The 23,525-nt window shown below is 38.9% G+C and overlaps 1 protein-coding gene across 8 annotated transcripts in view; it reads left to right on the forward strand.

Annotated features, from left to right (window-relative positions):
• Positions 1-23,525, forward strand: part of DPYD (dihydropyrimidine dehydrogenase) — a 366,543-nt gene that overhangs the window by 187,307 nt on the left and 155,711 nt on the right. For all 8 annotated transcript variants that reach the window (XM_069022646.1, XM_069022644.1, XM_069022647.1 and 5 more), the window contains 2 exons: positions 6,635-6,819; positions 14,094-14,309. In XM_069022646.1, the coding sequence (XP_068878747.1) occupies positions 6,635-6,819; positions 14,094-14,309 (401 nt within the window). The remainder of the gene's footprint in view (positions 1-6,634; positions 6,820-14,093; positions 14,310-23,525) is intronic.

Genomic DNA, 23,525 nt, shown 5'->3' on the forward strand with positions numbered 1-23,525 from the left:
GCGTAGGGGAAAACCAGTCTGGGCTGCTGAGGAGTGGAAAGACATCACTGCCGGAGTAAGAAAGCTAGTTGTGAAAATCCGCCATGTAGATGCCCATGTCCCCAAGAGTAGGGTTAATGAGGAACACCAAAACAACAAACAGGTAGATCAGGCTGCAAAGATAGAAGTGTCACAGATAAGACTTAGATTGGAAACATAAAGGAGAGTTGTTCTTAGCTCGATGGGCCCATGATGCCTCAGGTCATCAAGGCAGAGATGCCACCTATAAGTGGGCACACGACATCGAGGGGTGGATCTGACCATGGACAGTATCTCCCAGGTGATCCATGACTGTGAGACATGCGCTGCAATCAAGCAGGCCAAGCGGGTGAAGCCCCTGTGGTATGGTAGGCAGTGGTCGAAATACAAGTATGGGGAGGCCTGGCAGATTGATTACATCACACTGCCTCAAACCTGCCAAGGCAAGCGCTATGCGCTCACAATGGTAGAAGCCACCATTGGATGGCCAGAAACCTACCCTGTGCCTCCTGCTCCTGCCTGGAACACCATCTTGAGTCTTGAAAAGCAAGTCCTTTGGAGACAATGGTACCCCTGAGAGAAGTGAATCTGACAATGGGACTCATTTCAAGAATGGCCTTATAAACACCTGCGCTAGAGAACACGGCATTGAGTGGGTGTACCACATCCCTTACCATGCACCAGCTGCAGGCAAAGTGGAACGGTGCAATGGATTGTTGAAAACCACTTTGAAGGCACTAGGTGGGGGAATGTAGCGGGTTCAGTTTGTAACCAGGCGGAAACACCAATTTAGTGTAGTGGTGTGGTCCAAAATACTCATTACTGTTTACCTTCTGTGAGATAAGAATTAGGAGAAACACAAAGCAGGTACCAACCTTGAAAGAATATAAAGAAGTTTATTAACAGACCTAAAAGAAGAAAAAAAATCATACCACACCTTCAGAACTCTTTCCCCCACCTTCCTCCCTTCTCCCACTGACAATGTAAAAAGACAACCCTTAAGATGTTCAGTCTGTTTACCACTTCCATAATAACCTTGTTCAGTCCATTTAGGAAGAGGAGTCTCTCTTGCCCATGCTATGAAAACATTATCACAACGAGACAGCCGCCCACTTCCAAATAACTTTGTTCAGTCCATTTAGGAAGAGGAGTCTCTGCTCGCATGTGAGTCCCTTCCCCCAACTTGCAGCTTTTCCCACAACTGCTTTCGAGGGTCCACTCTTGAAGGTTTTTGGGGTACAATTTTAAGGTTGAGCCATTCAGAAACAAAAGTTCTCTTCACCCATCTCTGGGAGCATTTCATCTCTAAGAACAGAGGCCCTTCTCCTTCCCTGGGAGCAAAGGGTCTTACTCATCTTCATCTCTAGGACTGTCTCTGGGAGCATCTCTAGGAACTGAGGTTTTCTCCTTTCCCATTTGGAGCAAAAGTCCTCATCGCTTCCATCTCTCCCTGTCCAAACTTCTCATGAAATTACATCTGTGTCAGCATCTGCCTATCTCAGCGCAGGTGCTTTTGCTCACGAGTTGAACACTCCACCCCCCAGATCTTCATGAAATTACAATGGGATACTCTGATATATCATAGCTTCACAACAGAATTTCAGCTTTAAGCATCTCCTCTTTCTCTTCCCTCAGGTTTTCAGCTCTTCACAGCAATAACAGGGTTAATCTCACCTAGGCCTTGCACCTGGAATGTGGCTTATCGCAGTGGAGAGGGGGGGGAGATGAGCCACTCTGGCTTCCCACAGCAGCGCTGTGTGGGGGGTTCTGTGGGTGGAACAGGGCCCATCGGCTTCAGGATGGCGGTGGCCCGGCCTGGCCTGGCCCGAGCAGGGCCTGGGCCAGGCCCACTGGCCCCCACACGGGGCCCGCAGCCACCTGTCCCAGCATCGGAAACAAGAGAGAGCCTCTGCCTCGGGGTTTCTATTCTTAAGTGTGCATCACAGAGGCGGTCACAATTTTAAGTGGCTTAAAGAAATGTCCATATTCAAACTGGCCAGCTGATAGGTTCTATCAGGTCATAGAGGAAGCTGTAAGAAGAACATCACTTCCGAGACTTAGCTTGCTAACCTATGACAGGGAACTTCCAAAAATTGGGAGCAGCATCTGGCAAAGGCCACCTGGTTAGTTAACACCTGAGGTTCCACCAATAGAGCTGGTCCGGCCCAATCTGAATCCCTGCATACAGTAGATGGAGATAAGGTCCCAGTAGTGCAGGTCAGAGGTCTGTTAGGAAAGACTGTTTGGGTTAATTCCACTTTGAGTACAGACAAACCCATCCGTGGGGTTGTCTTTGCTCAGAGACTGGGTTGCACGTGGTGGGTAATGCAGAAAGATGGAATAACACGTTGTGTACCGCAGGGAGATCTGATTGTTGGGTGAAAACCACCTGTAATGTGGAATGCCTGTGTACCACTGCTTGCTGAGTGTCACTGTTCATACATAGCTGTGTATATATATATATATGTATGTATTGGTGTGTGTGTAGAGTTAGAATATATTAGTTTGGGCACTGAGCCAATGATATGGGATAAGGGGTGGAATGTCTTGGGGTGACTTTATGATGTGTATCCCATATCGCTGCCCTATGCCCAGGAATTAATTTTTAAGCCTTTTTATGCCTTTAAACCGAGCCTGAGAGGGGGAAGGAAAAACTGAGCAAAAATTTTTCAAAGCAGTTTGCAGCTTGTTCAAGGTCACACAGAGATAGGGACTTTTCTTTCCAGCTGCAGCAGGGGAGGGAGGAGGCACCTGGCTTGCGGTTGCCCGGTTTTGGCCAGTAGTTCAGTTTCTTTTTCTCCGGAGAGAGACTGAGAGTTGAACTTTTTCCTTCCATGGAATTTCGGATTTTCTCCCTTTTCTACTGGACTGCTTCAATATCAGAGCACATCGGGAGGACTTTCCACCAAGCACAGAGGGCCTGGCCCTGGGCCAAGTCCCAGCTCCGAGGAGAGCAAAGGGAGGACTCTTAACACTTTCCCAGGTTTTTTCTCCTCAGTGAGAGATTTTATTATTTAGCATTATTATCCTTTTCCTGTGTGTTTGTTAAATAAATAGTTTTTATCTCTTTCACTTTCCTTTGAGGAAAATTTATTTTTTCCCAAACCTGGTGGGGGAGGGGTGGTGACCTGCCTTCTCTCAGAGGATATATTTCTAAATTTGGCCAAACTGGTACACACATGCTGAAATGATTACCCATTTCCAATATCCAGAAGTGGCTTCATGATGATTTCTAAAGCCCTTTTTACTTAGGGCAAAAACTCTGATAGACATCCGACACTTTTGCTTGCTGGTGACAGAAAACAAAGTCAGTAGCAGCTTGCAGGATGACCCTTTCCAAGCGTAGCTGGACTCAGCTTGGTCGAGTCAAACCACTTTTTAATCCTGTTCAGTACACTAGTGGGGTAGGGAATGTTGGAAGCATGATTATGCCTTTCTTTATTTGCTGGGCATTTAGACTGGGCAGTGTCAGCAGTTAGTCTGTTAGTGCATGTGACAGCTGTAATTATACATTTTAGAATCAGAAAGTTACAGTATATTTGTATTTTTCAGAAGTAATGCTACTATTCACTTTAAAGGAATTCTGTAAGATGGATATCAAAAGTAACATTAATGAGCTACTAAAGCTAAAATTATAGGAACTTACGAAATTGGTTAAACATAAAAACCATTAAACTGTTTATTGAAGCTTCACAGATATACTGCAGCTAATGAGCATTTCTGCTATTTAAATAAGCCCAAATTGAACACACATTACATGGATGCATAATTAGTCATGGCAGTCACACAGAGACTCACTTTTAAAGCTTTATTTGAGGAATCTTTTCCATTTGATTTGTTTTGTTAATTAAAATATTTTTTCTGTATTCACTTATATTTTAATATTGCTTTTGTAAATGCTATAATTTGCTGCTGTGTTTCCATTTGTGTTTGTTTGCTCTGTGAATATAGCAAATTTGGAAAATATATTCAGCACTGTTCTTTTGTTTGGTGTTATTTGTGTTAGTATTACTTGATAGCAGTAGAATAATTAAATTGTATGTTGTCTTTCATCCAGAAGGATCTTTTCAAATGATATATAATGTCTCACTAGACTGTGGAGGAGAAGGCAACACAAACACAGGATTGTAGCTTAAATTTTCAAGAGAAAAGCTGTGTTAGTTTTAAACTTTGAGGACTGAAACTGTGAGGGTGAAGGTTTTAAAAGATACTCTTTACCTCTGTCGCAAATTGTGCACCAAACATTAAATATCTGGTTTGCTTGTTGTTCATTGTCAAACACCAATTCAGAGAACCAATAGTTCAAGCTCATGTTTGGCTCTTGGACTCTGTCTCACCCTTGCAGGGACAGAGAAGGGACTTCCCTTTGTGAAGACCAAAGTTCTCCCCTTCTTTGTGCAGGTGGTCTAGGCGGTGGCCCCTTCAGCCTCTCAGTTGCACCAGGTATCAGATCCAAATTGTGAGGATGTTAGGAACTCTTATATAAAATGCTGTTGAACCATGCCCTTTTTTTTAATATAACCTAAATCTTGGAGATTATGAGAAAGACAGAAAGAAATAGCAGTTGGATGCCATGTCAACCTTGCCACCAGGGAAATGTTCTATCTCAATTTTAAAAATACTGATCAGACAGACAAATCCCCAGGCCTGGAGAGAGAGCTGTTTCAGGTGAACATATGTTGGGCATTCTTCACATTCAAAAAGCTTTTGGTATAATTATGTCCAGACAGCTATTTTAGAACAAAGTAATTCAGAGAGATTTGAGAAATGTAATAGATCCAGGATAACAGAGGTAATACCCTATTTTTCCACAAGATGAAATAAGTAGTCAGAACTTCCAGTTTTACATCATTTTGTCTGAAAAACTACCTTTTCGACAGCATGTTGTCCTCAGACACCTTTACTGTGGTTCAGTCCTGTCTGAGAGAGACATAAGTCATCTATTAAATCCCCACTACCAAATCCTGCAGTACCAAGCTTTTCCTCTGTTTTTTTCCAAACATGTCCTTACAAGCCTGTACATATTTAAGTTGTGAGGGTTGTCTAGACCACATGCTGAGACAGTACAACTGCATGTAATAAGTTATCCTATATATGACAAATGTAAGATGATCAAAAGCTTTCTTGAAGTACAGACAGTCTGAGGCACAAAGAGAAAGTTAATGTATTGATTTCTGAAGGATTTTTAATAAAACTGCTATCAGCCAACTCTGTCCTTTAAAAAAACCCACACAAACAGAGAAAGCCCAAACCCAACCAAACCAAACCCCTCATTTTCCAGACAAAAATGTCTCACTCTAAAGGTTGTGTTTCATGTGATCTTGCAGTAATTTAGATATTTTTATAGGAAATAATTTCTTAAGTTTTTGAGTTTGTTGCTACCCGAATACTTTTTTTGTTAAGGCACATGTATATGCCAGGTGGAAGAGATTGTGCAAGCAATAGGTCTTGCAGATAGATTAAATACTTCTGGTAGAAAATCTGCTACAGTCTTGCAGCTTAAAACTGTCTTCTGTGACTCAGGCTTCTGAACAAGTTGCAAAAACGTTTTTTGAATTTGAGTCCTCTTGATATGTTTGTAAATGGCAAGGGTGAGGAGGAGAGCATAGGTGGGACAAGTAGGTGACAATGATTGTGCCTTGCTTCTGGTTTAATAATTTTGCTCCTGATTATGCACAGCCTCCACTTTGAAATACACTCCTAATATATGATTTGGACATGAAAGGAGACACAGAGCCTTGGAGGAAATCCCATCACTGCGATGCACAGGAAAGCTGCATTTGAAGCTTGCTCTGTACTGGGACATGTGCTGGGACAGTACCCTGACTTTGCCCTTTGTATTGGAGAAATCTTCGCCTTCAACTGGCAGATTTCTCTTTTACGTTTATGACAATGCAGCTACATCAGTTTAATTGACCTTGGCAATCTGCATCTGCCAGTGGTATGTCCCTGAGGGACATTGCAAATTTAAGCTGCATTTTATTGCAGAATCTTCAGTACTGCAGACAAAGCTATATAGCCCCCCCTATTTTCATAGATGCCATCAAAATTTGCTAAAAATATTTGTTGAAAACATGAGTTTCTTAATGAAGCTCCTTTGAAGTGCCTTGTGAATATAATAATTCAAAAATATTAATGGAATATTTTTCTGAACATTTATTTGTATTTAATTACATTTATATAATGCCATGCAGTATAAAAGCATTTTTTTATTTTCACGTCTACATTATTTTGAAGGACAGTAATATTTCACTTGCAAACTGCCTGTATGTGCTGTTCACTAATAGCATGAAAAGTATTAAGATCTCCTAATGCATGCTTTAAAAAACATTCAGAAATTGTAGTGAAAAAGATACAAAAATGTATTTTGTTCATGTAAGCATTTAATTTTGATTGTGATTTTATGGTTTTATTCTTAATATGTGTAACAGGTTTTGAAGTGAGCCTTTCTTCCAGGATGTTCTGAGTTTGAATATTGTCAGGATGGTTTTGACTTTTATGAGAGATATCTTTTTCAGCATTAAATTTTGTTATTGTTATAGGCATATATTTGAGAGATTTTAGCAACAGTTATTTCTTTCTTTTATTAATGTATTTGTCATTTATTTAATTACAGTCAGAGAGGCCCTGGCACCTATCAAGTTTAACAGATGGGGTCTCCCTGAAGTAGACCCAGAAACTATGCAAACGAGTGAACCCTGGGTGTTTGCAGGGGGTGACGTTGGTGGTGTTGCTAACACTACAGTGGAATCCGTAAACGATGGAAAACAAGCTTCCTGGTACATGCACAGATACATACAGGTGACTTTTTTTGAAAGTGTTTTTCTCTTCCCATTTTTATCTGCTTTTAGATACTTCTAAAAATAATGTCATTGTGGTTTTGATTAATTATACAAATTTTGAGAAACTAATACCTAGATTATCTGGTGATTAGACCATTACAGATTCATTCAGCTTGGATCACATATTAGAGTTTGGGTAGATGAACTCAGCTTTTCTTACATTATCTTAACACTAGAATTCAAGCAACATTTTCTTGGCCCCAGCTCTGAATTACACTCAAGGGTAGTCAGCCTCCCTGCACAACAGACACTTCGAGCAGAAGCCCTGATTGGGTATTTGGGAAAACTAAGCTCCAAAAGTATTAAAAAGTAAAATCTTCCAGTAGTCCATAAAGTAAAAATTAACTACTGCCAATGGTGTTACCTGGGGAAAGCATTTTTAGGTTACTAACAGTTTACAGAACTCTCAGGTTGTCTACACTGGAACCCAAGTTTGCTCTGATGAGACTGATAAACTGAATACAAGAGCTTGACAAAAACTGAGTGCACACAGGCAAATAATGCAATGGAGAATTTTCCTCAGAAATGTCAGGCATACAGACTTGAGAAACCTGGTAACTACGTGTCTCCCTTTGGTTCTCCTTTCATGTTGCTGACTGAGCACCTCTGCCCTGATTTTTCTAGTAAAAGAGCACTCCTCTAGTAGAGGAGCTGCAAAGGAACCTCCTGAGACACAGAGACAGCCTGGAGAACCAGCTGACAAGAAGTGTGTTCATAGTGCAGGGAACTTTTAAGAAACATGATACATGATTCATTCTCCCACATAAAGAGATTTGAACAACTGAAGTTGGGACTGTAACAGCTCAATGTCTTTCTCCCCCATCCATCTGCTCAAAGCCTCTCTGATTGCATGTTTGTGCAATTTCATGCTGTTGGGGTCTGATTTCACTTCCTAAAAATACTTCAACTGAAAGCTTGTTGTTAGTATCTGTGCATATTTTTTCTCACTTGTTCTAAAGCACTGTTTGTGTCCTGCCTTCTTAGACCCTATGAAAATGCTGAGTGCGAAACATCTTTAATCCCTGACCTGCTTGCTTAGTTTCTCAGTGCACAGTGATTTTGGGTAACTGTGGTAGGGGAGAGAGGGTGTCTCCTCTTTTTTGTCTTCTTATTCAACCTCTTAGAAATACAGACATCACTTATAAAACCCTCCTTTATCATGTTGCTTCCTTCTCAAAGCTTCCCCCCCCCCCCCCCCCCCGGAATGTATTTAATACTTTGGAAAAAATCTGAATAGTCATGGCTTGAGAATTAGAATTTTAAATCAAGCAGACTTGTGATATTAGAGCATTTCTGTTACCCTTTGCAGGTTTCAAGGCAGCTTATTCAACCTTACAGTCTCACCAGGAAGCTAATGGGAAAGCCTTACAGCAATCTTCACAGGAAAGTTTCCAAATGTCAAGTGTCACCTTTCCAGCTGTTAGATGAATGGGTTGCCCAAGGGCATTTATTTGGATGTGCAGCCCTTGTAAAATCTGGTTGCTGTGGTGCAAAATGCTGTAATTTGGCAATTTACTTCACCAGTGTTTGGACCTGGTAGAAATTTTAGTGACTGGAGGAGAGTTTGGTTTTAAAGAAGTTGTTTAGAGAAGGATAGCATTACCCTACTGTTTATAGGGACAGGTGTGTGCACGTGTGCGTGGCCTTGTGCACTTGTGCATGCACTCAGTTCACAGCTGAACTGTATTCTGGAAACTTCCAAAAGCAAGTGAAAAAATGTCCTTACATACCACCTTATTCTCTCTCTGCTGTGAGATTCTAAAGCAGGCAACCATCCTGTGACCTGAGCCTCTGAATCAAGTACATGTTAAATTTTAAATAAATGCATTGATACTGTCTGTGTTTCAGTTAAGGAGTAAGTAGCCATTTCCAAAATCACCAACTATCTCAGCAGCAGGATTTATAAATGATGCAGTCAGTCTTCATCAAAATAAAACTATTCCATAGGATTTCTCAGCTAATCCAAGACCATGTCAAAGTGTAACTCAAACCCACCATCCTGACAGTAACTTGCAGAATGCACTGTTTGAACAGCATGCTGCTTGTATCCCAACCTACTCCAGGCAAAAGGCTAAGCGAACAGATGGGCCTGATATGTGCCCTGAAACTCCAGTCATTGCAAGCTCTGGCACATGGTCAAGTCAGGCGTGAGATCCAGACTCAAGGACTCTTCAGCAGAAATGCCTTATGTTCAGTACTGAGAGTTATTTACAGAAGCTTCTTGGCTGCTCTTATGCTGGAAACTTTCCATCATTAGTTGCCTAAATATCTCCTGCCTCTTAACATATTCCTCCCACTATATGAGGCATAGGTTCATCTCAGAAATTGTTGCCTGCAGCTGTGTCAGGTTAGTTTCTGTAAACATGACCGGTCAAAGCCTAACTAAGGATAGTTGTAGTAGAACCTGTTAGGAAATGCAGTCAGTCTTCCTAGAACCGTTCCTTGCAAGTCTTTGGAGATCCAAACAGAATTAGCCCAATTCATGCAACTATCCACTACTCACATTTTCTCACAATTCAACCTTCTTGTGTTATTCCATGAATGATGTAAAAATTTCAATTAAATAATCTTAGTGATTTATTTAGTTAGGGGATGGTAGTCCTTAGCTTTTGTCCAACAGTGACTTTATGATCTTGTGCAGAAGCAATATAGGCTGCTGTTCTCTTCTGTGCCTCAGTTACCATTCATTTCTTTTTGTTCAGTGAATGGATTTAACAGTATAATAGTTATATTCAAGGTAACTCACAATTATTGCAGGATTAACTTTTAATTTTCTATGCCTATCTTGAGAGCAAAGATGCTCCAGTATTTTCTTCTTGGATGATTGTGCCAGTCTTAATGCCTCACTCCTACTCTATTCATACATTTACCCGTGGACTGTTTTCCCATATATGACAGTCAAGCTTCTTCTTCTTCTCACTAAAATGCCTCTTTAAAAGTGACTTTTTTGTTCTGGTTCACAGTAAGTTTTCTTTTATTTAAATCTATTCTTCTTTACTGTAATCTTCCAGTGTGGAAGTTTCTTTTATGCTTCTCCTAGACTGAAATGTACATGATACATTTAGAGAATACAGGTCTGATATAAATTGCACTTCACTAAAAACATTATTCAAGATGAACTTTGAGCACATCACAGTGTTATTTTGAACTACTATTGTATATTTTCTATTTTTTCTTTACCTATGCTGTCAGAAAATATGTGGGCTTTTTATCTGAAAAGTATAGTGTTGATTCTTTATCAAGATTGACCATTCTCATGTATTCCTTGAGCATATATGGATATACATTATTTCATAATCAATACCAGAATTGGGAGGTTCCCAGGAAGCTTGAATTTGAAGCCATTAGTTATGTTGTCTGTTTCTTTTCAGGATAACTGCAGGAAAAAAATGAATGTCTCTTTGTTTAGCTAGAACAACATATGAAACAATAGCATGCAGCAATAAAGCACCATTTGCAAAAAGGTGGATTAAAGGCAAGTTTAGGAAGCCTGGTAAATTAGTTGCTTGCCTCTGAATAAGCAATATGTCTGTTACAGAAAGAGAAAGCTAGGACTTAGAAAATCTCTGTCAAAGTGGACAGAGCCCTGAGCAAACCTGCTGTAGCTGACTCTGCTTTGAGCAAGGATGTTGGACAAGATAGTCCCCAGGCATCCCTTCCAACCACAACCATTCAGAGACTGTATGAAATAACATAAGCATGTTTACCACAAAGTTAAATAATGAATAACTGGAGAGAGGATAGCAGAAGCAAGGGAGAAAACACGTTTTAGGATCAGACTTTAAGAAAGCCAGAGTAAGATGGAAGTATTCAGGAAAACTCTTCCAGGCAGTAGGATTTGTGGAGAAGGCTCTCTGTGAAAAATAACAGTAATACAGCTACTCGCTTTCACAGTCTATCTTTGTTTAAAGGCCAGGAAATGCAGTTAGACCATATCACTCTGGTTAAGAATTTTCTCCATCTAAAGAAACTTAATGTTAAAAATTGTATCAGGTCTAAAGCTGAGTTCCTGTCTCTCAGCCCTGCACTGCAGCCCATGTGCTTTTGCCTTCAGGCGAATCCTGTTTAGGGTAAAGTAGACCTACTGCTTGCAACATGATGGGGATTTTTCACCACCCTGTTCCAGTCTCCAAAAAATTGTCATGATTGCAACAAGTACCTGCAATATTGTTAGCTCAGCTGGTTGGCATCAAATTAAGAGGAAGAATGGGCCACACTTTTTGTCCTCTACTTCTAAAAATCAAGGGAAGAGTTATTATAAATAAACTCTTGCCTGTAGGCTTTCTTTTCCAATTTGTTTGTGCAGTGTCAGGGAAATCCTTCATTATAAAGATGATTTCACTTTCAGGAAGCTATATAACATTTCTGTTTGCCAAAAACTTTGTTTTGTAGAAAACAATGCATCAAGGTTTATAAAATACATTTATTTTATAAGCATTGTGCTGAAATGAAAAAAACAGCAAAAAAATACAGCAAAAAAGGAAGCGATAGGAAAGAGGGAGATAAATCTCCAAAGATGTATTGCCACTGAGTACTGAACCATCAGCTACATCCTTCCCCTGTGTGTTTTTAGCTACTTGGTTTATTCCATTCAAACCTTTTGTAATTCTCCCCCTGCCACCTGTGCTTGGGTCACTTCATCATTAACAAACCATTAGGCACATTTTGTGGGGCTGAGTGCATGTGGGTGGAATTCTTTGTGGTTCTGCTCTTTGGGAGGGGGAAGTGAGGCAGGGAAAATGGGCCCTTATATATGGTTTGGGAAGTGGCTTTAGACTGGTTGGAATGACGGCATGCAGGAGGCAAGGCGTGGGTTATTTTCAACCATGTGCTTCAAAAGTCTTCCACTGCTTTGGAGGAATTTTTTTTTTTTTTTGTCTTGGATAGGATTTCTTTCTATTTTACAGCAGAAAGGTCACTAAGAATCACATTTAAGCAACATTCATTTTAGATGAAAACAACTTTTAGAGATTTAATTGTCCTTGAGAAAAGAAACACTACAATGGAACTTCAACTTCATATTCAGCACTGTCTGCCTATTTGTCTATAGCAAACAATATTTACAGTTGTACAAGCTATGAATAGTGTGTGAGCAATCCTCAGACTGAAATTCAAAGAGAACATTTGAACAATCCTGAATAGCAAATTAATTTGAACTAGAAAATTAGGTTTATTGCTCAGATGTGTGCAAAGAGTGGAGTTGACCAAATCCTTTTCCTGAAGTCTTTTTTTGACGTCATTCTTATGTAATGAAAATCAAAGAGTTTTTTTTAAGATTTCAGTACATCAGTGTTGATTTCAGGAGATTTCCCCACTTTCAGATGTGTAGGAGACAAAAAGTGGTAGCATTCTAAAAATGCTTTAATTTGAATTGTGTGATCCAGAATTTTCTGGTTTGGCATTGCAAACAACATTTTGCAGTTGAAATATTAGTTGAGGAAAACAAAAAAAAAAAGTTAAAAAGATGAAATAAAACTCAAAGTAAAAAAAGATTAAAAGAAAATACTTTTTTTCATTTCCCCCCACCTTTTTTTTTTATTTGCCAGTCAACAAAAGGTTTTGAGATATAGAATGCCAGGCTGTTTGGTTTTTGAAGAACTCAGATTCTCCTGGTGTAGAAAAATAGCCCTGTGGAGTATGACATGGAGGAAGCGGTGAACACTCAGGAAGGAGAAAATGTGGCATGTTTGGCTTTTTATAAAGTGCAAATGCATTGGCCTCTAGCTGAGAGAGGTCGTGATACTGAAGTGAGTTTGGTCCCAAGTGTTAGGGATCTTTAGAAATTAGCTTTTCTCAAAATTTCCACCATTAGGGATCCATTCAGGTTCGCATAATTCAGGCTAGGACAATTCCACTGCTTTCAGTGCTTTTAAGCCATCAGAAAAATTGGCCCCAAAATGTATTCTCTTTGTCTGAAGATTCAAAGATCTGGGATCAGAACAGTGTGATGGAAATCCACACAATCCCAAAACCAAACAGGTCTGAACTCTCAGGTTTCAAACCAGCCTAGGAAACAAAAGGCACTAAAACAGACTCATCCTATCTGTGCTTATCAGTTTTCACAGGTAAAAATTGATTAAATAAGTTCCTTAAAAAAAAAAATCCAAAAAAATCCAAAAAACCAAAAGGCAGCAATTTGTAAGTGGCTGAGGTTTTTACTCTGCTACAGAAAATCTTCTCCAAAGTTCAAGTACTGGTTCTTTTTGTTCTGCTGAAAAAAATCTTTTTAAAGATAGAAGAAACTGCTGTGCTGTTACCTGTGACTTATTAGGAACACAGCCAGTGTAGGACTTCTCTGTGTTGGAAATTCCTGCTTTATTTCTTTGTGATTTTATTGAGTCAACCATTTGAGTGAGCAAACATTTAAATTCTACCCACCACAGCCTGATTAGGATGCTGTTCAGTATCCATACATGGGAAAAGCTTTTCTCATTACAATTTTTATAATAGATGCAACACACATGTTGAATGCTTCTCACTGGCTCTTCAGAGAAAAGGCACTTTCAAATGAAAACAAAAGTGACCGTGGTGGCAGAGCCCTAACATGTATGATATACTTTGATGTCAAATAAGACTCTTAATTTTTTTCAGTCTTGAAGTATATTCATACTAATACAAATAAATATAAACCCAATATTAGTTTTGCATAGATGTGCTGCTGTGTAGGCTATATAAAACCTTTCAAAGTAGGGGAAAATGGTTTAGAGGTTCACAATACATGGAGTTAGGGCTGAGTAATCCTCCACATGGTTTCTCCAAATGATGCTTTCCCTCATTTTTCACTATTTCCTACACTTTTTATAGATTGGTACCTGAGAAGAAAACTAGAAAGGGTCCGTCTGCATACCCTGGGTTTTTTCAGTCTTTCTGTTACTGGCTGCTGTAGGGAACAGAGGTAACTCTTCAGAATGGCTGAACAAACCTTTGGACTGAACCAGGCTTATCAGTACAGGATGTAAAATAACTGTTTCTTTATTATTGTTGTTACTGTCATTCAGGTTTTTCCAGCATAGCATGGTATTTCAGCATGAATACTATTTGGGCAGAAGATGTTACATAGGCAAGTGTTTGCATGTTTTGCTGATTTGCAAGTCTGAACACAAAATAAAATAAACTTCGGGTTGTTATATATTAATTATTCCCTTATCAGGATTAATAATAAATTGTATAAAAATAGATTAGAAAAAATTCTGTGGTTTTGTGGTTTGTTTTGTTTTGGTTTTTTTTTTTCAGTCCTTATATGGTGTTGCAGTTTCTACGGTTCCAGAACTCCCACTCTTCTATACTCCTATCGATTTAGTGGATATCAGTGTAGAAATGGCTGGACTGAAGTTTCCAAATCCTTTTGGCCTTGCCAGTGCAACCCCTGCTACGAGTTCTTCAATGATTCGAAGAGCATTTGAAGCTGGATGGGGCTTTGCTGTCACTAAAACGTTCTCCCTGGATAAGGTGAGGAAATATTTTAATGTCCATTTTGCATATAGCCATTTCTTTGTATATTTGAAAAATCTGAATCTTTGGGGAATAGCTCTGTTATATCCAACTAGCGTAAAGATAGCAGGGAAGGGTGTGATACATTGTGTAGTTCAACTAGTCTGTGAGGTTTCCACACCGCAGTGACACAATTTGTGGTTTTGTTTGTTGTTACATTCTTCCCTTTTATTGCCCCAACCTTTAATACTAGCCACCTATTAAGTGAAAAAATCCGTTTTTTAAGATACTGCAGTGAAAGTGTTTTCTGTGAAGGATCAGAATGCAAAGGGAATGAGTAACAGCTTTGTCACATAACTCACGAAAGGCGGATTCTGTGCCAGAGGCTGCCAAGATAAGCCATTGAACTGGAGGTGCAGTTGCAATGTGATAATGTGGCTGCAAGGAGGAGGCTAGGTGGGTAGTGGAAGAGAAGGATGGAGGCAACATAAAACAAGCCTATAGAGAGAAAAGCACAGTGACATCAACCTTCAGTAACATGTAGTGGAGGAGGAAGGAGTTAGAATTCTAAGTCTTGAGGGCTATGGCTCAGTGTGGCACCATAAATAAAGCATTTTGTGTGTTTTTAAGCATGTAATTGCTTGTTTGAATTCAGGAGAATTGCAACTCCTTGTTGCTACATTCAAAATGGCAAAATAAGACTGAGCAACAAGTTTAGACAGTGGAAGAAAATAACAACTTTGATAAACAGATCACAGAGAAAAGAAAGAGGTTTTGGGCTGCAATGTAGATATGGTTTGACTTGTGGAGAGAGGAAGAAAAGCAAAGGTGAATCCTTGGACATAGGCCTGAGTAACAGTGTGAATAATAGCACCATATGGTCAACCAGTAACAAACAGCAGTGTGGGCTGAAGAAAGCTTTTGAGTTCAATTTGAATACAAGAGCCTTTATTCTTGATTCAGAGGGGGGATATACAAGTGTGCTGATGGATGGAGCAGGAGAGAAATTGTGGATTTGTTCCTCCACCACCTTTCCATGGGTAAGTACTACAGGTGAATTAACTATAGTGGGTGCCCCTCTAGTATGAGGAAGATCTAAGCACAAAATGCTGCTGTATTGCAACAGAATACTGTAAAATATGTCAGGCTAGATTCTGCTGTCACTTACACCTAAAGTAGCCCTGAGGAAGTAAGTGTTCCTCTGGATTGCAGAAGATTCCAATATACTTCACAGGGCTTCTTATTAAAACACTTTTTAGGACATAAATGTCTCTCAAGTATGTTTACAACTGACTTACATGTATAACATGCTATCAGCTGTAATTATTCAGTGCCTAGGCTACAGGCAACCCATAGCAAGTACTGAGACTTATTTTTTTATCAGTTTTATTGCTGGTATGCTGGCAGTCCTGCCAGACTGCACGTTGATTACTGTGCATCTCGAGAGCTAAACAGACACAGGCTGAGTTCCAGCTTGGGTGGGAGTTCAGGAGGAAAGACATGCATGTTGTAGGAAGTGATGTTGGTGCTATACTAAGCAGCAGACTCTGAGTCATTCCTGAAATGGCGACTGCAAAGTGTTCCACTGGATGCCATGCTCTGGAGGTGTGACTCAGATGGAGATCTTTCAAATTTTTTTTAAGTATTTGTTTCAATAAGATGTAGAATATTGCAGCTATTTCTTTTTTAAGTTAGTAAGTTCAGAAAAGTGCTATCTAGTGAATTCTAGTTCAGTGATTGTTATTTCTACCAAAGCTTCCTTCTAGTGTTCATCAGGAGGCAGTACTCTTTCTCTGTGCCTAAACTCTTGAATCATGTGTTGTGTTTAGCAGAACTGTGTCCCACCCAAGTGCTGGCTAGATTTCTATTATTGTGTTCTTCCTAGTACTTCACTTCCCTCAGGTGTGTTAAGCCTTAATATTTGTGACATTATTTGAGATGCGTGGCTGAGCGCTGCTGCAGAAGCAAAATTGCTTTTATTTATCAGAGTAACATGGTACTTAATGCTACAAAAATAACTATTTCAAATGGGAAGAAATGCTCAATTAGGTACAGCAGTTCTTATGTGAACAGAGTATTACAGAAAGGCTGCTCATGTTGACTTAATGCTGGAGCAAGTTGTTGGTAGAGAGTTTGAAGTATTACAGGTTGGCATAATGTGCTAACTTTTTTTTTAAACTTAGGTTCTGATTACGTAGACATAAATCTTGTGCGGTGTTAACCAGGGATCAGAATGTTCTCTTGGGCTGTGGTACCAGTGGTGGGGATTTCAGACTGAGCTGTTCTGCCCAGCTAGTCAAAGCAATAGACAAGAGGATGAAGAGTGAAGATTTCCTGATGTAAGGCTACAGAGTTGGTGGGAGGAGGAGGAGCAGCTCCCCAGACAGTACAGTTCCTAAGAGTGGAAGAGATTCTGGGAGGGAAGAGAGTTTGCTAGACACAGCTTTTGGCAGCTGAAGCTTTTTCACTTCAGCCTTGATTGTATGTGATACAAGTAGTATTCTGTGTTCTTCCTTCATCTCCTCATGTTATGTGTCCTGGTGAGGCTTTACTGGTGGGCTTCTTTCTGATTTGCCTAGTGTAAACTGCCTGTGTGGCCATGGGGAACTTAGCACCAGCAGAAATCCTCCCTTTTCCAGAGCCAGTGACTGAATTGACCACTGTGTTCAGACACTTGACAGTGGAAAACAGTGACTTCCCTGTTTAACACGGGCATCCTTTGACAGTTTAGCAGAAGTGACTGATGCAAGCTAAATTAGAGTGACGTATAGGTAGTGAAAAGCGTATACAGCCCAACCACAAATTTCCATACATTACCTGTGGTGTGATGGAATAAGGTCAGAGAGAAAAGCATGATAAATCTTGGAAGACGGGGATCCAAGGACAGAGATAAAAAGGACTCAGGCTGGATTCTTGTAAGACACGGAATTTATTTCATATGAGCTACTTCTCCTGTTCTCTCTTTCATCATCTAGCACAGAAAGCTTTTCTAAGAAAACACAAGGCTAGGGATCCCTGCAGCCCATGAGAGGCCTTACTGCCTCATACAGAGGAACTGTTGGGTAACAGTGCTGGATTTCAGCCTCTGGACCGTAATTTACTCCCCTAGTCCTTCTAATCCTCATATGTCATGGCCTCACCTTGAAAGCATCACATGCTGTCACAGAGGGAGTTAGCACAGAGCTCACTGTTTCGTGCCGTGCTCACTCTCTTTTTAAACACCCACGTACCTTGCTCATAATTGTCTTCATGACAGCCTTGGTAGCATTTTCTGTTTGTAGGGTGAGCATTTCAACTGTGAGTGATTCAGCAAAGTTTGTTCTTGCATACTACTGTACTATTGTTGAAACCTACAAAAAAGCTAACGTGAGCAATAGCTGAATTTCCTTCAGAGTATTTATACTTCTAAATATACTGCACTCTAAATACTTTAGAAGGTGCTGGATATTATAGTGTAGTGCAAATGTTAATCATAGGGGACTGTACCTGTATGTGTCTGTTGGAATCTGTGAGGGAGATAGTGACTTGTAGAACGTTACTTACTAAATTAAACATCTTTGCACAGTTGCTTTAGTATCAGCTAGATTTGATTTCTTCCAGAAAAGGGAATAACTGCTTTTAAAATGGACAATCACTAGGAAAGACAAATGATAGCAGAATAGAAGTGTCCCTTCACACACCTTTTTGTACATTCATGTCTTCCCTTTTTGACTGCAGGATCAATAGCTCATTGCTCTGTTGGTTCAAATAGTATTTCTGTCTTGTTCAGATAACTGTGTGCAGCAACATATTATTTATAAGTTCTGTTTGCAAGGTATTGAAGGGAAATGGGGGAGCTGCATATCACAGAGTCCACAATAAATGGATACCAATTATTATGTCCTTTAGAGCTTAGATGAACGGAAAACTACACGCAGAATGACAGATACTACATTAATTAAACACATAACTGTGAGTGGGAGGGTTTTAGGAGAAGTGTTATAGTGAGCTGGTTTATTTACTAAGAATTTATCAGTGAGTGTTGTTTAGAACACGAAATTTGCATTAAAACCTGTAATCAGAAAGTTTGTATAAACATAGTATCAAAATAAGTCAGAGGTTGTATGATGTGTGTACATCCCTATGCCATATTCACTACCACAGTGAGGAGCTTATAGCAGAAATTAGGGTTTTATCAGCTGAATTCAGGCTTTGTTGTTTTCTCACTGCAGTGTATGGGCTGTTTAGAAAGACGAAAAAACAACTGGGTTAGCAGAAATCTTTGCTTTGATTTTTAGATGCTTCCTTCACTTCTAAAATTTAATTCTGATTAATCAGATACATCTGTCTTTATTTTGTTGTGACATGCATTGATTTGTGATGCTGTCGCTTTCAATAATGCAGAAACAGTTGCCTTTATTATGAGAACCAGCCGAAATCAACATGCAGACTAACTTCATTTTTAATCTTTAATTTTTTTTTCATTATATATGGAGCAAGTTGCGTGGATGATTTTAAAAGCAAAGCTACAATTAAAACTAGATTAAATTTGAGCTAAACCATAGCGGAGGAAACTTTCTAGCCATAATATATGTTTATGCAGCTCACAGATGTAGATTTCACAATACATTTTCAGAACCATTTCTGAATAAAACCCGTTGCTGGCAGAGAATTAATTAATTTGCCCAGTATATATCACATTTCTGTGTGCTGTTATTACAATATACATATTCAGGCTCCAGCTAGTTCTTTCTCTATACATTTGCACTGTGTGCACCTCGCTTCATAATTGAAGGTGGTAAAAAAATCATGGTACAATGATGCATTGTTTTCCATAACATTAGTATTTCACAGAAGTGAATCTGTATTACAAAATGTATATTTTTGTATGATATTACAGCATAGTAATTTAGATTAAACTAGTTATAATTTATGGTGCCAAGCCAAAAAGCTATTTAAGATGCATTAAAATGCAGAACCATGACATTTGAAATTCTGATGTTCTTAATATGACAAAGGTTATTCTATGGAGTTTTGCTATAATATGAAATATTAATATTTCACAATACAGTTTTGATGAAGTACAATTTGCCTAGCTTGCATATGATAAAGAAATTAAATGCTTACCAAGGGAGTTCAGTGAGAATTAGAGCCCCGCCTGAACATCTGCTTGAAATGTTATTATCCTGTCCTACTGACAGCATCACTCCCTCATTGTTTTTGAAGATTGACAGCTGAATATTGTACTGATTTCTGCAGCAAATACGTCTAGGTGAACTTTGTTTGGTTTTTAGGAATTTAGAACATGCTTTTGATTTCCATCCTATAATTTTTTTTTTTATAACTTTGACATTTGTAGATGCCAGATTGAGGCCTGGTATGCTGTAGCAAAGATAGACCATTGACTTGCAACGAAATGCCAGTTGATATCTCAGTAAACAGAAATATTACTATTCTTTATTGTGTGGTCTGTATGAAAGCTGTATAGGCTTTCTTTGGGGAGACAAATGATCAGATTGTTAATGTCAAATATAAAAGGGACTGTTTGCCTTTCTACTAAATAGCATTAGACAACTTTTATTAACTACATTTTTTGAACAGAAAAATGAGCATTTTATGGGATTCCTTAGCACACAACACTCTTAAGTTAAATTATTTTCTTGTTTTACAAGTTTTAAAATTACTATTATTAGTTTTACTATTCTTAGGACTACTTTGTCCTTCATTTTGTTCCATATTTCTGAAAGAATTTTAGTAAGAAATACCATCCTTATTGTTTCACAATTTTTGTATTTTTAGATCAGTGCATAAAATCAGAGAAGTTTAACAGAAGAGGTAAAAGGCTATGCTAGGGAAATGCTATAGAAAGTAATTATTATCTTTTAAAATGCTGTAGTTATGCCATTTTATTTTTATACAGAAAATGTGTTATTTAGCTACAAAAAAAGAACAAATAGTTCTGTGAATCTGAGTAAGTAGCAGGAGAACACTTTCTTTCTTTTTCTCTGAGAAAAAGTATTTCTCTGATATGTTCTACTTAAGGATCAGATCTCATTTCTCTACTTAGTTTTACCCTACTATCTCTGACCCAGTGTAAAGAAGGCTGGAGACTTCTTTACATGCAAATAACTTCAAAAGCTTCAAAGTTGCTGTCTGAGGAACTGGAAAGGACTGCATTTAACCATTCTTTTTCCTCAGTCCATATACCTGATGATATCAGGGTTTGGCATATCTTCACCCTGGAAGGATCTGTCTGGAGAGATGTAGCACAGCTTGAACACAGTGAAAGAGAGACCCAAGATTCCAGAACTGAGAGCTTTAACAAAGTTATTATTGATAAGCCAATGCCTTTCTTACCGCAGCTGAAGTCTGCACCAGGTAAATGCACACCTTAAATAGTTGCAGGTGTGCATCTTGACACCAGAAAATTTGTAAGTGAGGCACTTCAGGCCATTTAAAATCTGTTTTTACCGTCAATAATTCTGATTATTTTGGCCAATTAATATTTCTAATGCTGAAGATAACAAACCACATTTTTAAAGCTAGAGTTTAACAACAATCTGTAAAAAGTCTCTCTTTCTCTTTGTGTTTGTATTTACTACTTTAGAAATTAAAAACTTCTTACAAGTTTGTGATAAAAATTAAGCCTCTGAGGAAATGTTTAGTCCCACTCTTCCTGTAGCATTAAATATCACAGAAATGCTGCATTTCTTCTGCAGTGAGAGTCCGTCTTCTGCAAAGTCTCTCATGGAGAAGTCTGTTATCTCAAGGTGTGGAGCACAATGTGACAATTCATCAGTGGAAGACAGGGATCTGTCATGCAGGGGTGTTGAACGTTGGGTCAGTAAACCTCATCTGTGCTAAAGGGCAGGATTTTTACAACCAGAGGATCTGCAATTTTCTTCCCCTATTATCACTTTTCCTGCATTCCTCATGGGGCAGAGTGAGTGTGGCTGTAACTTTTCTGCCACAGAGTCTAAGCTGCCAATGGCTTACCTTCCTCAGAGCTGCACATGAAGCTGGCCAGCAAAGGTAAAACCACACATGTGTCCAAAACTGGTTCTTGATAGGCTTCAGGATTCTCATTTATGTCTAAAGGATTTGGTTTCTGTTCATTTGGGGAATTTTTACGCAGTATTTAGAGGTTGTTTCTTTTTCCTGTCTTTTTGTTCTGGAGTTGGTGGTTCAAAACAGTGTAGCCAGAGTTCATATACATATATGAACTGTAAGTTTGAACATTAATCTTCAGCTTGAATATTTTAGGCAGATTATGTATAAAAGACTTTTAAATCAGTCTTTAAGTTATTTTTTAATCTGAAAACTGTAGCATGTTGTAATGAAACTTATAGTGCACTTAGATTGGCATAATTGAGGAGTTCCTCTGTAATTCTGAAGCACCATACAGACTGCAACACTGGGTATTTTCCTACATTAGCCTTTATATAAAAAATAGCTTCCAAAAGTAGGAGCGTTCATTCCTGCTCAGTGCAATAGGTGCTGTTCTGGTAGTGACCAGAACTTGAGAGGATGTAGTTTCTATTCATAGTGCAACTATTACCAAGTTAGTCAAACAACATATATGCAAATTTTACACTGGTTAAAAATCAGAACAGTATTTCTTTTTATATTGAAGAAGCTACTTTGCTCTTTACTAATTTTGCTTTATTTACCTAATTCTTCTGAAAATACCTGCAAATATTTATTGAGAGAGACAAGGAGAGCACACATGCCTGATTTTCCAGTCATGCTGAGGATCTGCAAGTCCTGTTGGCTGTGTCTGAAGTACTCAACATTTTTTGAATATCACATCCTGTATAAACAGGATTCTAAAAAGCAAATATGTAACATACTTGTGTAAAATATTGTTCAGCTATATTTTTCTGTAGTTGTTTTGTATGTCCTTGGAAGGTTGTTGATGATTTTGTCAACGACTCATATAAATTTTGTCTGAAAGGAATTCAGCTAAAAAGGCAGCTTGAATGTAAGCTAGAAATTGGTGTGTGTAATTCTGAAATTTAGAATTTTCTCATTTATTCCATTCTCAATTCAGATTTGTTGCAAACCTTTTAGTATTGTTGCATCATATTAGTTACATGCAACCAACTGCATCTAACTTTCTTAAGTGGCATATATTTTATAATTTATTAGAAAAGGTTCTAGGAAATTGTTTTTAATAGTTGTATTTAAAACGCAGCTATCTAAGACAATCACAGCATAAGGACATATTTAACATTTTTTAGTTTCTTAGCATAAATGAAGAACTTCCCTATTTTTTGAAATTGTTAAGATACACTTTAATAGCTAAGCACAGAGATTCAGGAAAAAATGAAATCTTTATTTTGTCATTTTAGAATTCAGAAGTTTCCCTTGTTTCAAGTCATTGAGTTTTTGACTCTCCCCATTTGGTTAAGGGCGTCTGAGAGAGTTTGGGGTTTTTTCCCTCATTTCTACATTCTAATTATAAAAAAAATCCCAAACACCATCTAGAATTCAGTACATCTACTGAGATACTGAAGTGGAGTAAGGAAAATGGTCGTCATGATTCAGGTGCTCTCATTTATAGTTCAGCATCTTTGCTGAGGTCTGCATTCATTGCTGTGGTCAAATGCTGGCTTCTGCAAAAGCCTAGGTGACACTTTGGGACCCCACCTCTGCCCACTGCCATTTTAAGGCTGCAGATGCCTTGGGGAAGACCTTCCAGTGCTGGGCCTCCTCCCCTGGCACCAGCTGGTGGCTCCTGCTTCAGCTGGGCACGTTATAAGGCAGCCGTGCTGTTAGGTGACTGCTGTTCTGCTCTGCACCATGACAGGCTGAGGAGACCTGAAGCACCTCATGCAGCAGCTATTGTCCCAAGATTCCTGGTTGGTCCATGGACTCTTGCAACATGTTTGCGGAAATGTGGTCCCGAATTGACCCTGCAGAGACACTCTTAGATCGGTGTCAAGCATGTATGTGTGTATAGCTCGTGTTAAGAATTTTGCAGGCAATAGCTGAAATGATGTAACTATCTCAGAACTGGCTTATGTTTCCACACACAGGTTTACAGGGTTTAGCTTAATCACTTTTCAAGGAATTTTTGGTTATACCAGTGTAGCTTCTATGTAAGGGCAATACACTTCTCCTAAGTGTTTGAGTTATCTCAGGTCTTGAGTTCCTGCTTGGTAAATGAAAAGGGTACGGCTGTGTTTAACATCTGATTTGCCCACACAAGAAGTTAAGAAAGCAAAGAGCTGATTTTTGAATCTCATGGTGATA

This window comes from Aphelocoma coerulescens, chromosome 8 (assembly GCF_041296385.1).
Source record: "Aphelocoma coerulescens isolate FSJ_1873_10779 chromosome 8, UR_Acoe_1.0, whole genome shotgun sequence".
In the NCBI taxonomy this organism is placed as follows: Eukaryota; Metazoa; Chordata; class Aves; order Passeriformes; family Corvidae; genus Aphelocoma; species Aphelocoma coerulescens.